This window comes from Salminus brasiliensis, chromosome 5 (assembly GCF_030463535.1).
Source record: "Salminus brasiliensis chromosome 5, fSalBra1.hap2, whole genome shotgun sequence".
NCBI lineage: Eukaryota > Metazoa > Chordata > Actinopteri > Characiformes > Bryconidae > Salminus > Salminus brasiliensis.
In genome coordinates this window covers 39,736,839-39,749,872 of record NC_132882.1, presented here as the reverse complement: position 1 = coordinate 39,749,872, position 13,034 = coordinate 39,736,839, and the positions used below count along the sequence as shown (strand labels likewise).

The 13,034-nt window shown below is 40.8% G+C and overlaps 1 protein-coding gene across 1 annotated transcript in view; it reads right to left on the bottom strand.

The window, feature by feature from the left end:
• The window catches only part of jarid2a (jumonji and AT-rich interaction domain containing 2a), a 75,763-nt gene extending 64,220 nt beyond the window's left edge, over positions 1–11,543 (bottom strand). Inside the window, exon 1 of the mRNA XM_072680370.1 lies at positions 10,858–11,543. Within this exon, the coding sequence (XP_072536471.1) occupies positions 10,858–10,902 (45 nt within the window). The 5' untranslated portion in view covers positions 10,903–11,543. The remainder of the gene's footprint in view (positions 1–10,857) is intronic.
• Positions 11,544–13,034: the final 1,491 nt, after the last annotated feature.

Sequence of the window (13,034 nt, the reverse complement as noted above, 5' to 3'; positions counted from 1 at the left end):
AACAACAACTGGACAATCGAACAATTGAATCACTATACACAAAGTAACCTGAACCGCTCTAAAACGCTGAGCTACGCCTTGCTATTAATGTTCCTGACCAACTAATTGTTAGTGTTATTATGTTTACTTTTTTATTATTATTCATAATATATCATGAAATAGTGTTTTAATATTCACATTAACATTAATGAACTCAGGCAATCATAATACTGGTAACACAACTTCAACAAACGTCCCAGATCAGAGGTTACAGATTACTAGTTACCCTGAAAAAAATAGCAAAAAGTAGCAAAGTGTGCTTCACAAAGATCCACTTCTAAGCTGCATACTGTACAGGTCTGCTGGGTACAAAGTCATTAGTAGGGGTGCACAAAAAGGGAATTGTGTGGCGTTTAAATCTCACTGATGAATTGATTCAACAATCAAGGTTTTTTTTAATTCCAATAATTGTTTGCTTCAAGCTATACAGGGACGAAATGGTGATGATCAGAAGCAGACGTAGACGCAGAAATCCATTCAGTAACTGCAGGGCGCTGTAGGACAAAAAGCCCCCCAAATAAACATATTTTTTCAGATTACCACTATTATTTTACCCTCATTAACATTACATGTAATGCTCAGCATACAAGTGTATGTAGACTAGTGGTTTCGGACTGTAAGTCAAATGGCTATATTTGTGTAGACAATGTAACCCCTGGTTTATCACTATTTTTCTCTACAATGAAACTGGCCAAGTTTCTCTACAGTGAACCATTCTCAACATTTCCCATCAAAGCACTCCGAATAACTGTTTACATCTCAACCACTGAAATACATGGAAATATTTTATAGCATGAATCGTTTAGGAATGAGTTCTTTTGTACATAGTCCCTGTGTATCAAGGTGGAGTCATCTTCTTTACACTGTTAAGATTGAGAGAGCAGCCTGTCCACACTGGTGTAGTAGTCCTCGGAAGAAAAATGGAAATACATCAACTCTCTCTTGTTCTCCATTTGTCCAGCTCCCTTTAATCTGGTGGCAGATGAAAAGCAACTTGTCTAAAGAAAAATTGTTAGGAAGAAGTATGTACTAATCCCTCATCTGAATGGGGGAATGGAGGGGGGGGGGGGGGGGGTTGGTCAAGCCAACAGAAAAAATGGGGCTTCGTTCCGGGTAAGGGAAGAAGTAGACTGAACTTTAAAGCCACATAGTCTTGAGTGTAGTGATGTTACAGCCTATTACAGTGCAACACCATATAGGAACTAAACCAACAAAAGTAGACTTGTGTGATTTAGTAACATGGTGTTCTTGTCCAACCAAAGAATTAAACCCTGCCACCCATGTGTTGTAAAACAAAACAGGACTCATTAGACCAGTCTAACGTTTTCTGTTTCTCCAAGGTACAGTTTTGACAAATGTCCATTGAAGGCATTTCATCACTGGTGGACAGGCGTTAGCATGGGAAAAAGTGTGATGCACTGTGTGCTGTGAAACATTCCTCTCATTAACCATCACTAAATCTTGCAGTGACTTGTGCCACAGTAGCCCTTCCGTTAGTTTGGCCTAACAGGGATGTCCCTTATTCCCCTTGTTCTTCAATGAGCCTTGGGCTCCCAGCACCCTGTCGCCAGTTTGTGGTATGTCCATTCTTAAAAAGCTGTCCGCAGGTACCGAACACTGCTGACTGGGAACACCCCAGTCTTACCTTTCTGAGGTGCTGCAACCCAGTTGTATTGGGGTTAGGTGGGTTATGATGGAGTCATGATGATTCTAAGGGCCTGGGACTGACAGGGGCCCTAAACGATGTGTTAATTGAATATTTTGGCAGAATTGTTAAGAGTTGTCGGGCCCAGTGCAATGTCTTTTCATGGGTCTCAAAGTCCCTGGCAGTGCCCCTGGCCCCTTGTTAGATTAGATCAAGCCCTCGTGCCTGCCTATTTTTCCACCACGTACCTGTTCAGTAGCTCACCTAACAGTAGCCAGTAAGACCATGGCCTTTACACCTTGTACAAATCAGATAAAGAGGAATTTTGCCTTCGTCTGTTTAATTTTACTCAGCACATGCTTCTAGACAGCAGCAGAATGTAATTAACACCTGCACCCTGGGAATCCTGTGCTCATACCAGTCGACACCAGACACTGTGTTTGCGGCAATACGATGTGCATATTCAGAAGTTCAGCTGCGTTACACAAATTCACACAGGTAAGGTATTGAAGTTTGATTCTGATTGAAGTTAACTACAGTTCCTCTTTGGTGCGACGTATCCAAATGTGTTGTATTTCCATATCAAGCCTAATTTGCATACCAAGTTCTGGATCACTGAGCTAACACTGTACATACAGCACACCACGTAATTCATGATTCATGATTTGTGTTTAAGTAGATGGGAACACCTATTTTATCTAGGGATGTCCCGATCCAGTGTTTTTGCCCACCAGTCCAAGTCCCTTAATTCTATCGGCTGGCACGATCCCACCTGCCATTTTTTAGTCATTTCGCTTTACCATTTTTTCAGCTTACTGAAAAACTACAGACTATGGTGTATTATTCAGTAACTACAGGGACTTCTGTACAAATTGTTCAGGTTATTCTTTGGTAATAGAAGTTTTTAATATCACTTCTGGCCCACTGGCTGTGTAAGGGGCTAATAGGTAGATTGCACTCCTTTGTGCCTTTGAAACACAAAAACCTGTCAGTGGTTTTAATGCTATGGCTGATTTACAGTATCTGTAGTGGGTTACAAATACAGTAAAAAAAAATTTTTACCTCTTTTAAACAAGCCAGTGGCAATGGTGGCAAAGAAAAACTCCCTCAGATCGAGAGGAAGAAACTTTGAGATGATCCAAGAGAATGCCAAGGCAATGCTTAGTGCTCCACCACTATAACACACAACAGCAGAGGTTTTGCTCAAGCTGCTCAGCTGGGTTTTAACACTGTTTCAAAAAAAAAAGAATCACATGCACACTGTATATGTCAAAAAGACCGCTCCCCCTATAGCTCACAGAGAAGTGCCAAGATTTAAATGGGCCTTTAAAGCAAACGAGAGCAGAAACCAGCGCCGAGTGAACCACACCTTTACCCCGCCTAACAAAAGACTCCGGCTGCCGCTCTGTAAAGACTAGTCAGAGGTGGCAGTTAAAGGACACCAAATTCCTTTGCCAACTATTTACAAGAGTTATGACTGATATGACTGACAAATTGAGCTGTAAACATTACGCCCAACAAACTCAATAGCAGACCAGGCAGAACAAATAGTGTCACAAAGTCAAGAGCCCATGCCTCAAAGAAATGAAGGCGTTCAGTTGCACTGACTGTATTTCAGAATGTAATTATTAATAATTGAATATTAGTAATACCTACTCTTTTTCGATTTATCAGTAGGTCAGAACTCGTTTCTAGAAAAAAGGCTAAACAACAAAAACGGAATAATGAATAAAAATGGAACTGAACAAACCCAACCCTGAACAGGGTTGAATAAATAATAGGCAAAGATAAACATTGACGCCTTAAAAACACATCATGAAAAATCAACTGCTACTGTGGATCTAGATGGCCTAGAATCTGTTTCTTTCTGTAAGGGTTGCTATGCAGTTGATATGGTATTTCAGGTGGTTGCTAGGTAGGTGCTATGGTGTTGCTAGTTCCTAGACGGTTGCTATTATATGCCAGGTCATTGCTAGGCCAGTTGCTGAGGTATTTTAGGTTGTTGTCAGCTGCTATGGTGGTTGATAGGTTATTTAAGGTGGTCGCTAAGGTGCTGTTAAGTGCCTGCCAAGGTGTTTCAGGTGGTTCCAATCGTGGCTGCTATGGTATTTCAGGTGGCTGGCCAGATGCCCCAGACTGTTGCTAAGGTGTTGCTAAGTGGGTGCTATAGTGTTGCTAAAGTGTTTCTTGGGGGTTGCAACTGTTGTTGCTATGCTGCTTCAGGTGGCTGCTATTACAGCTGCTATGGCATTTAAAGTGGTTGCTATGGTGTCTCAGGTGGTTGCTTGGGTGTCACTAGTGCATCTGTATCACAGAGCCTGTTTAACCTGAACATGTGTTCACTCAAACAACATTCAGAGGTGGTCAGACACGGATCTCATCCACATTTAAGTGTAAATGTGTTTTCTGTGATCGGATTCCGTCTGTGATTGGAAATGATGTACATGCTGGTGTGCTTTTTAGACGGGAAAGTAAAATCGGATTTCATCTGGTAATGCTGGTGACGCATTTAAATGACATGTGTAAACAGAATCCAGTCATCAGTGCCCCCAGATACGACCCAGAATCAAAACGCACGTTAATGCCAGGTGTATCCAGGCCAATAGTGACATAAGAAGGGTGCACATCATTCTGCACCCCCCATCATAAGTCCATTGAAAAAGATGTATTCAAGTCCAAATCACACACAACAATCTGGAGTTGGAATGGAGTCAGTATCACAAATAAAAATGTGGGATATTTCGCCGGACACAACCGGACCCGGCCTGTTAACCTAAATGTCGTTCAGACAACAGAGAAGTCATGTATGCCAGTGGTCAGGTATACTGTTGATATTTCGGAACAACAGCACATGTCAAGGTTTGGGAATGCTGTATATGTAAGATGGTAGCTAAACAGTGGGTTATCATAGTCAAAGTGTTCGATGGGAATAAAGTAACTGGTTTTCCCAATGATGTACGCTGGAATTGTGTTATATATGTATTTCTATAACAAGACAGGGAAAACTTCCAGTTTACATTACACAATCTTAACAATCCAACAATCTGACTGTAAACACGGACCTGCCAGGTGTGCCCTTTGGCACAATCTTGAACGAGGTTGTGTAATATTCCTGGGCTCATAGCGAGAGATTACATAATGACAACCATAAAGCAGCCGGCTACTGTGTACTGCTTTTTTAAAGCCCAAAACACACCAGCTGCTGCTGGTCTGCCAGGGAATCGTGATTGACAGTGTGGTAATGTCTGGACTGATTCAATGAGCCAGCATAATATGCTTGGGGAATGGCATACCTTTTCGGTTTCAGTGTACAGTCAGGTAATAATGACTCTTTTAGAGAAACCCCCTCTCTTTCTCGCTCTCTCCCTCTCTCTCTAAACTGGCAGGACTCGCCTAGCTACCTACAGGAACAGGCTTAACACTACGGATGCACAATCAACAGCAGGCAGAGCAAATGTTCTATACTACATTGTTGTTGGTCTCGCAAATCCCCACTTTTGCACAGTTCAGTTCACACCGGGGTTCGGCTATAAAAAAAAACAAACATATGGCTAAATTTGGTTTCTGTTTATTTATGCTGAACAGACAGTCATATAAGCTACAGTTTGTTCCACCTAGTGCTGGACAGTCCCCCCCTAAGGTAGCTGCTATAGCCTGTTGTACATTAAGCAGTACAATGGAAACATTAGCATTAGTGATGTCCCTATCGGGTTAATTTGACCCACACAGCTGTGATTTGCCTTTTTTAGCAATCCTGCAAGCAGTTGTATCGAGTTTTCTTGGTCTTCCAGACCTCAACCTGGCCTCCACCTTTCCTGCTAACTTCCATTTCTTAATTACATTAAGGACTGAGGCTACCTAATAATGCTTTTTCTTATCTGCTTATAACCTTCTTCTGCTTTTTGTGCATTGATTATTTGCTAGGCAGCTGCTTAGAAGAACCCATGACTGCAGATTGTTGGGACAAGGTTTGAGGAGTCATGTGCATCACATGGCCTTTCCTAATGATGATTGTGACCAAAGGTACTTAACCTTTTGCATGCCTACGACTATTTCTGTATTTGTAGTGGAGGAAGCTGTTCGCTTGTTAGCTGTCTTCTGAGCTGGTGTCCAACTATACCATATTAATTCCTGTGGTGTATTTACTGTTGTTTGGTGCAATTACTGACAGGAAACACGCATGTATTTGTACATTCCCTCTGCATGCTCAGCGAAAATCACGAAGCTGAAGTCACCAAGTCACAAGTGGAATGGAAAATGCTTTCAAAAGAAGCTTCAACCGTGAGTCAAAAACCTACGACTCCTACTGGAAAGGTTCTAGGGTCCAGTGTGTTTTCTATAAGCTGGCATGTGTTATGTATCTAGGTATTAGCACTGACGTTTTGGATGGTAGCCTAGTCACACAAGCTAAAGATGATTTCTGAGTGAACAACTAAGCGTGTCTATATGTCACTCTAGGCAACGGTGTCTGCTAAATGCTGTAAATGTAATGTAATAGGAAACATGTTACTACTAGTGTATTATACACCAGAAAAATTGCTTGTAGCAATGGACAATTAGTACACTCACAAATAAGGATCACTCTGTAGATGCATTTATCTATATACATACACATAACTAAGACAACACTTTATCACCATCTACGCTTGTGATAAATGTAACTAAGATACAGTTCTGACCACACCAATGTGGTCTCAGTGATCCAATCCTGACTTGTCACGTGGTCCAAGTGAAACCCAAACATAAACCAAACACCAAAAATGCACGTTAAAGCAAAGCTTTAGCCAGAGTCAGCGAGGATCGTTGGTTCGAATCCTGTGACACATTGACTGCCATCAGCAGCCAGAGGCAAAGAGAGCACAACTGACTTGGCTCTCTTTCTGGGTGTGTAGATGGCTCTCTTTATCCCCATTGTCACTTCAGTGTGATGCTGGCTGGTACAGACGTCTGATAGCCGATGCATCAGAACTGGGTACCCGGCGGTTAGCATGGGTAGCATGCTGGGTGCCCGGTGCCATTGCATCAGTGGCAGCATGAAAAAAGGCGGTGGCTGTGTGTCAGAGAATGCATGTGTCAGTACTCACCTACCCAGTGAAATAGGTGGAGAGTACAAATGAGAGTAAATTGAGGCGGGAAATTGTGGGTAAAACAAAATAATAAATTAATTAATAACAAAGCTGAGTGCCCTCTGTGGTCCAAATCATGCCGATTTGTATTGTCCAAGTGTATGACTCCAAACAACTTAAACAGATGTACATATGACAGAAACAAGCATTTATGCTGCCTTCACTTACTCTAGATGAACTCAATTAACCAAAACCTGTTTAGCTGGTAACCTGGTAAGTTATTGGGAGTGTTACCAAGGTGGACAAAGAACCCATCTGTCACCCTCAGCTGAGAAAAATGGTCAGGAACAATCCAAGAACCACCAAGGCACATGCCTGCCATGAACCAAAAGCTGCAGGAACACTAGCATCACTGTCTACAGTCAAGTGAGTCTTCCATTGCCTTCTCCATTGGAGAAAATGCCATCCTACGACATCTTCGAGCTCAAATAAAGTTTGCCGCTGACCATATGGACGAAGAAATAGCCGTCCAAAGTAAAGTTTTATGGTCAGATGAGACAAAGAATTAGTTATTTTGACAACATGACTGCTAAACATGGTGGTGGTAGCATCATGCTCTGGGGCTATTTTGCTGCCAGTGGAACTAGTGTATTGCACTAGTAGATAAAAAATGAAAAAAACAACTCAAGCTCAGCTAGATGGTTGAAACAGTGTCCCAAAAGGACAATAAACCCAAACACACACAAAGATGGTTGTGGAATGGATAAAGTAGACTAACATTAAAACTTTTGTAATGGTCATCCCAAAGTCTGACCTCATCCCTATTGAAAATATGTAGACTGTGTAACCAGGAAATCAACAAATTGAGTTGAACTCATCTATTCTGTAGAGAGGTCAAATATTCAACCACAATTTTGCCAGAAGCTGTTAATAGCTACCAAAAGTGTCTGGTCAAGGTGCAACCTGCTAAGAGACACTTAACCAAATATGGTTTGGTTAGGTGTACTGTATGTATATTTCCATCCTGTATATCTAATTCTGACCATGTGTTTACTTCAGAAAATAATTGTGTATCAAATTCTAGTTTTTTACTGTTAAAGATGTGTTTTGTAACTCATTCTGCGCCACACTGTACTAAGGGGGGGGGGTCTGAAATTTCCAGCCTCAATAGGAATATAGGAAAGGACACTTAAGAAAGAAATGCTCCATCCTTACCATGTGTCATTGGTAAAGGTGACAGGGTTATAGGGGGTTTGCCCCCACAACATTTTATATATGAAGACAAAGCAACCTTTGAGAGCCTTAACATGTCGTTGTTGGTGTGTGTGTGTGTTTGACAGGCCAGTTGTGTGCTGATAAGACAGACACTGACAGGCCCCTTTTATATGACTAAATGCCCAACAGCAGCTGGGTCTAGCCCACCGCACTCCAACAAATTACACTTTATGACCAGCTGAACTCACAGTGGGGGCTAACACACAAAGAAGCAAGGCCATTTTCACAGCTAGCACCAGAACACAAGGCCACCTTTACCTCGCTCTTTTACTTGGTCAAAATCAGACAACTGGTGAGGTGTATGCAGGCCTGACAGTACTAATGCACAACTTGTCTCAATGACCTTTGAGTTTTCTTACCTGATGGTACCACTTTATCATTGACTGGACAATTAGGTTGGCTGGAATCTACTTATAATGTACCATAATGTAGCCCGATCCTGAATGCGGCTCAGATTCACTTGGACATCAGCTTTATTACTACTAAGTGCTATTTAATCCAAACATACACAATGGTCTTACTCTCACTGAGCTGTGGGTCAACTAAAGGACCAGGTCTAGTTCAAGACTTTGTTGTAGGTCACCTGTCTGCAGTCAAACCTCACTCCACATCCATGTTTTTAATAGAGAATTCCCTTTGATTTTTCAGTACGTTGCATTGGAGAGAAATAAACAGATACAGAATCTCTTGGATTTCTTTACAGTGATAGGAATCAGAGCTCACCATGCCTACAACACAAATACAGTTACTGTTATATGTAATATGTACATTATTTTCCCTTAAACATTGCATGTGTATTTAAAAGATAGGCCTAAACCTTCCCAAACCAATCGTAAAGCAACATGTCAGGAACAATAACTTTCTGAGGCTTACAAGCGGCGGACTTAGACTGTCACCAATCTAACCGCCATCTCTCCACCCTCTCAAATGCACCCAGATCTTCATTTGTTTTGTGCAGACATAGCAACTGTTTTACAACAAACTACGACCTATCTTAGTCTATCAAAACAAAAATCAACCTCTCTGTATAGCTGGATTATTGGGCAGCCAGCCATTTTGAGTTATCTGGACCACTTTTAGCATAGAACAACATGTGGCCTCCCAGCACTTATTGCTGTCCAGTTTGAAAACAGAACAGAACTACAAAGCGGGCTGTTATGCGAATGACGACATAGGCTAGTTCCAATTTTAGCATAGCTATGCTAGCTAAATGTTTCATTTGTTATTTTTATTAAATGATTAAATATTTTTATATATAATTAAATAATTATTAAATGATTAGGATACATTTCTTGGGTAAACAGCAAAGTACTTTTGTAAGTCGCTCTGGATAAGAGCGTCTGCTAAATGCCTTAAATGTAAATGTAAATTATTCATGGCATTAATCTTATTTATAGCTTTTCTATATATTTTAGAAGATTCTGACCAAGATTTACCAAGATGAGACTGGTGACAGTCTAAATCCAGTGTTTGTTATCAGCATTAGCCTAGCTGGAAATCTCCTGCTGTAAACTACAGAAGCACACATTAGATTTCAAAGATTTCTCATCTGAGGTAAATAATAAATGTTAATTCGATTTTTTTTTACTAGTATTTAACATTTTAGCTCCCTACTTCTCATCAGCTTTCACACTGTGAACTATGCTGACTTTATTAGTTGGTAGCCAGCGCTAGCATTTCATATAGCTAGAATCACTCTGAATGACTTAGCTAGCTATGCTAGCTAGCTAGCTGGCTAGCGTAATTAGCTAGTTAACTAACTTCATATTGATTGAATTATGCAGGTTTTAGGGGAGTTTCCCTTAAAGACGAGTCAACAATAATAGTCACCACAAATGTAGCTAGCTAAATAACTAGCTATAACACATTTTGTACATTCCTACTTGCCTAAAATAATGTAATAGAGTGAGCCCATGGTTTAAACCAGTCAACCAAATACTAGCTAGCTGATAATGCAGCGCTAGCGCAATTACAGCGCGGACTGACTTCACATTGTATGGACTGCGTGTTTCCCCACCCTATAATTAAAGCTGCCACACCAGCAGCAACGATTAGTCTAGAAATGTCTGCTTAAAAAAAAAACCAATCAATTTATAGACTTATGTTTCCCAGATACTGCATTCATCCTCTATTTATTTAAGTTTATTTCATTTTATTTTTTCAGGACAGTGCCGTAAGCAGCTCTGAAGGGCAATACATCAAAGTACACAACACGAATAGGTTAAAGGGGTGAACGTAAACACCGACAGCACGTAGACAGCTAGTGCTAACAGGGTTGACGTGAATGTGTTAGCTAGTAATAGAAGCTTAACTAACATATCTAGCTTTAGCTAGCTGCAATGTTAACGTTGTAAGCTGGGCTGGCTGAAGGACGAGGCACGACGAACATGTCTATTACTATCTAGCTAGCTAAATGTTTATCGCTGACATTTTGGCCGAGTTTAAAGATGGACTAACGCAAATGAAGCAGAAGCCAGAAAATCTGACTAGCAACCCGGAAACGACAGATGCGAAGCGTGACTATGTGGAGGATACTTAAACACACACACACACACACATACACACACACACACACTGCGATATTTGGGTCAACTGCGAGACCCACATTACGGTCTGCCAATCCGTCCTTAGTCTGAAAAACCAAAGTCAAGCCCACATTAGCTTGGCGAGTTAGCCTCCGCCGGTCATTTATAGAGAAACTAGCTGCCCGAGCAAACGCGCTTCAACGCGAAGGACAATAGGACTTAGTGATTAGTCTGCATCAATAACACTCTAAAAAGCTTTTCACACCGGGCCAAAACAGGGCTAAGGGCTAAAAACACGTATACTTACAAATTTCTTCTGGATGATGTTTCTCTTCGGCCTTTCCTTGCTCATTTTTGCTTCCCGAAAGCGAACTCGTCAGCCTTCAAATCGACACATTAATTTTGGAAGAGATCTTTAGCGATGTTCCCGTCGTCGTTAAACACGTGATTAGTTAAATCCCTGGTAGCAATATGTCGAGGTAGGCAGACAATGTTTTGTATTGTTTTTGTTTTTTTATCCTCACGGTTGCGAAGCGTAGCCTGGTCTCTGTCTTTTCCCCTTCTTTCCAAGCAAAAACAGCAAAGGGGTTACAAAAAAAAAGGGAGCCGATGCAGTAAAACCACGGCGGTGTTAGCTAATGTCCTCGGGATCGGTGCCGGAGAGGAGCTCCCTCGTCCATTTGTTGGCTAAAAACGGCGGTATTGTCAGTCCTCGAAGCACCACATTCTTGCGGGTCCGGACCGAAAAAACGCACACGCACTCACACACAGCCCTGCATTGGCATCAGCCTTCGCTGTTCACGGCGTGTCGCTCGCTTTTACATGCTGTGTGTTGGAGGAGACGAAGGTGCCGAATAGAAAACTCAGGAGTCACGCGTTGGCCGCCGTTGTGCTCCCGCATATTGTGTGAACTCGATGGCACCCGATGCTAACGCGACCTGCTGGCGTCTTTCTTCTGGGCCCGGTCCTATCACACACGGGCTCTGCCTTCAGCGGCAAATTTAAACCGGAGCTCGGGTCCCTTTTCTGATGCGTGTGTGTGTGTGTGTCCAGTCGTCCGCTTTATTAAAGTATTCATGCTGACTGAAGAGACTTGCTGATTTAAGTTAGCTGTAGATGTTGCAGAAGGGTCTGTTTGTGGAGTCAGCTGGAGGGATTTGCTCGTTTTGAGGGAGAAAGTGAGGTGAGGTGAGGGGTCACTCAGGGCTTGCTTACAGCCAGCTATAACTAAAAGTGTCCAGAAGTCGGGCAAAATCATATGTGAACAATCTCTCCGGACAGTATACTTTTGTTTCTCAAAAAAAACAACAACATATATTTATCTAATATATAGTTTATCTAATCAATTCTTCATTAAATACATTATCCCTTATTTAAAGGCCCATCTAGGGACAAACACTGTGATTTAATGTAAATACTATATTATCATCATATTAACATTAGACACAATTCACACAACGGTATTATTAGATATTGTAATTCTAAAAAGAAACACCTTACTTATGGCGAGAAAATTTATTACAACAAGAAAGCATATTACGTTATTACGAGACAATTTCGTAAAATATTTTTTATTGGGATATAGCTCATGCAGTTACGAGAAAGTATCTTTTTATTGTGAGATGTCATAAAACAACATATCCTGTTATTATGAGAAATGATTTTGGAAAAACAGCATGTCAATTATTGTGGGGAAAGTGTGATCGGATTATTACGGGGTAATATGTCATAAAATGACATGTCATAACTGTGACAGAACATAGTATTTATGAAAGATTGTAATCAGGACATCTTGTAATTAGACAACAAGAAAGTATCTTGTTATGGTGGGAGGCTGGCCTGTCTGTTGGGCTGACATTTACCTGACGGTTTACTGAATTAATCACCTTGTGGCACAGTGACTTATGCCAGGCATACGTGCTTTCATAGGTAAGGATTTTTAAAAATGTAATAATAGCAAAGTATTTGAAGAGTCCAGAAATAAGCCTCTGTGTATTTAAAATAAGCATTAACCAATTATCTATGTAAGGTTTGCTCGTTTAAAATTCAGATGCATAAAAGCAATTGAATTCTCATGAATTCTAGACGTTTTTTCAGAGCTGTCTGTTCATTATTACCATTAATAAACATATGAAATTTGTTATTACATAAATGTTTAAAAGTCATTTTTATGGCTAACCAATGTACATAATGAATTTAAAGGAATTTTAAGAGCTTTATTCCAAATTGGTTATTAAATATTACACATAGATTGTAATGCAAATGTTCATTCTCTAATGATGACAAAATGAATCATTTTGAACCTGCATTTGTTCAAAATAACCAACACCAACAATAAATAAATATAAAGAAGTAAACAACTGATGGTACTTGTGTGTACTTGTCTGCGTGTTAGCTTAATCATTTCCGAAGGTTTCCATCATTTCCAGTCCCTATCCAACACCTAGTTTATCTAATCAGTTTATCTCCCTCATTAAGGTAAAT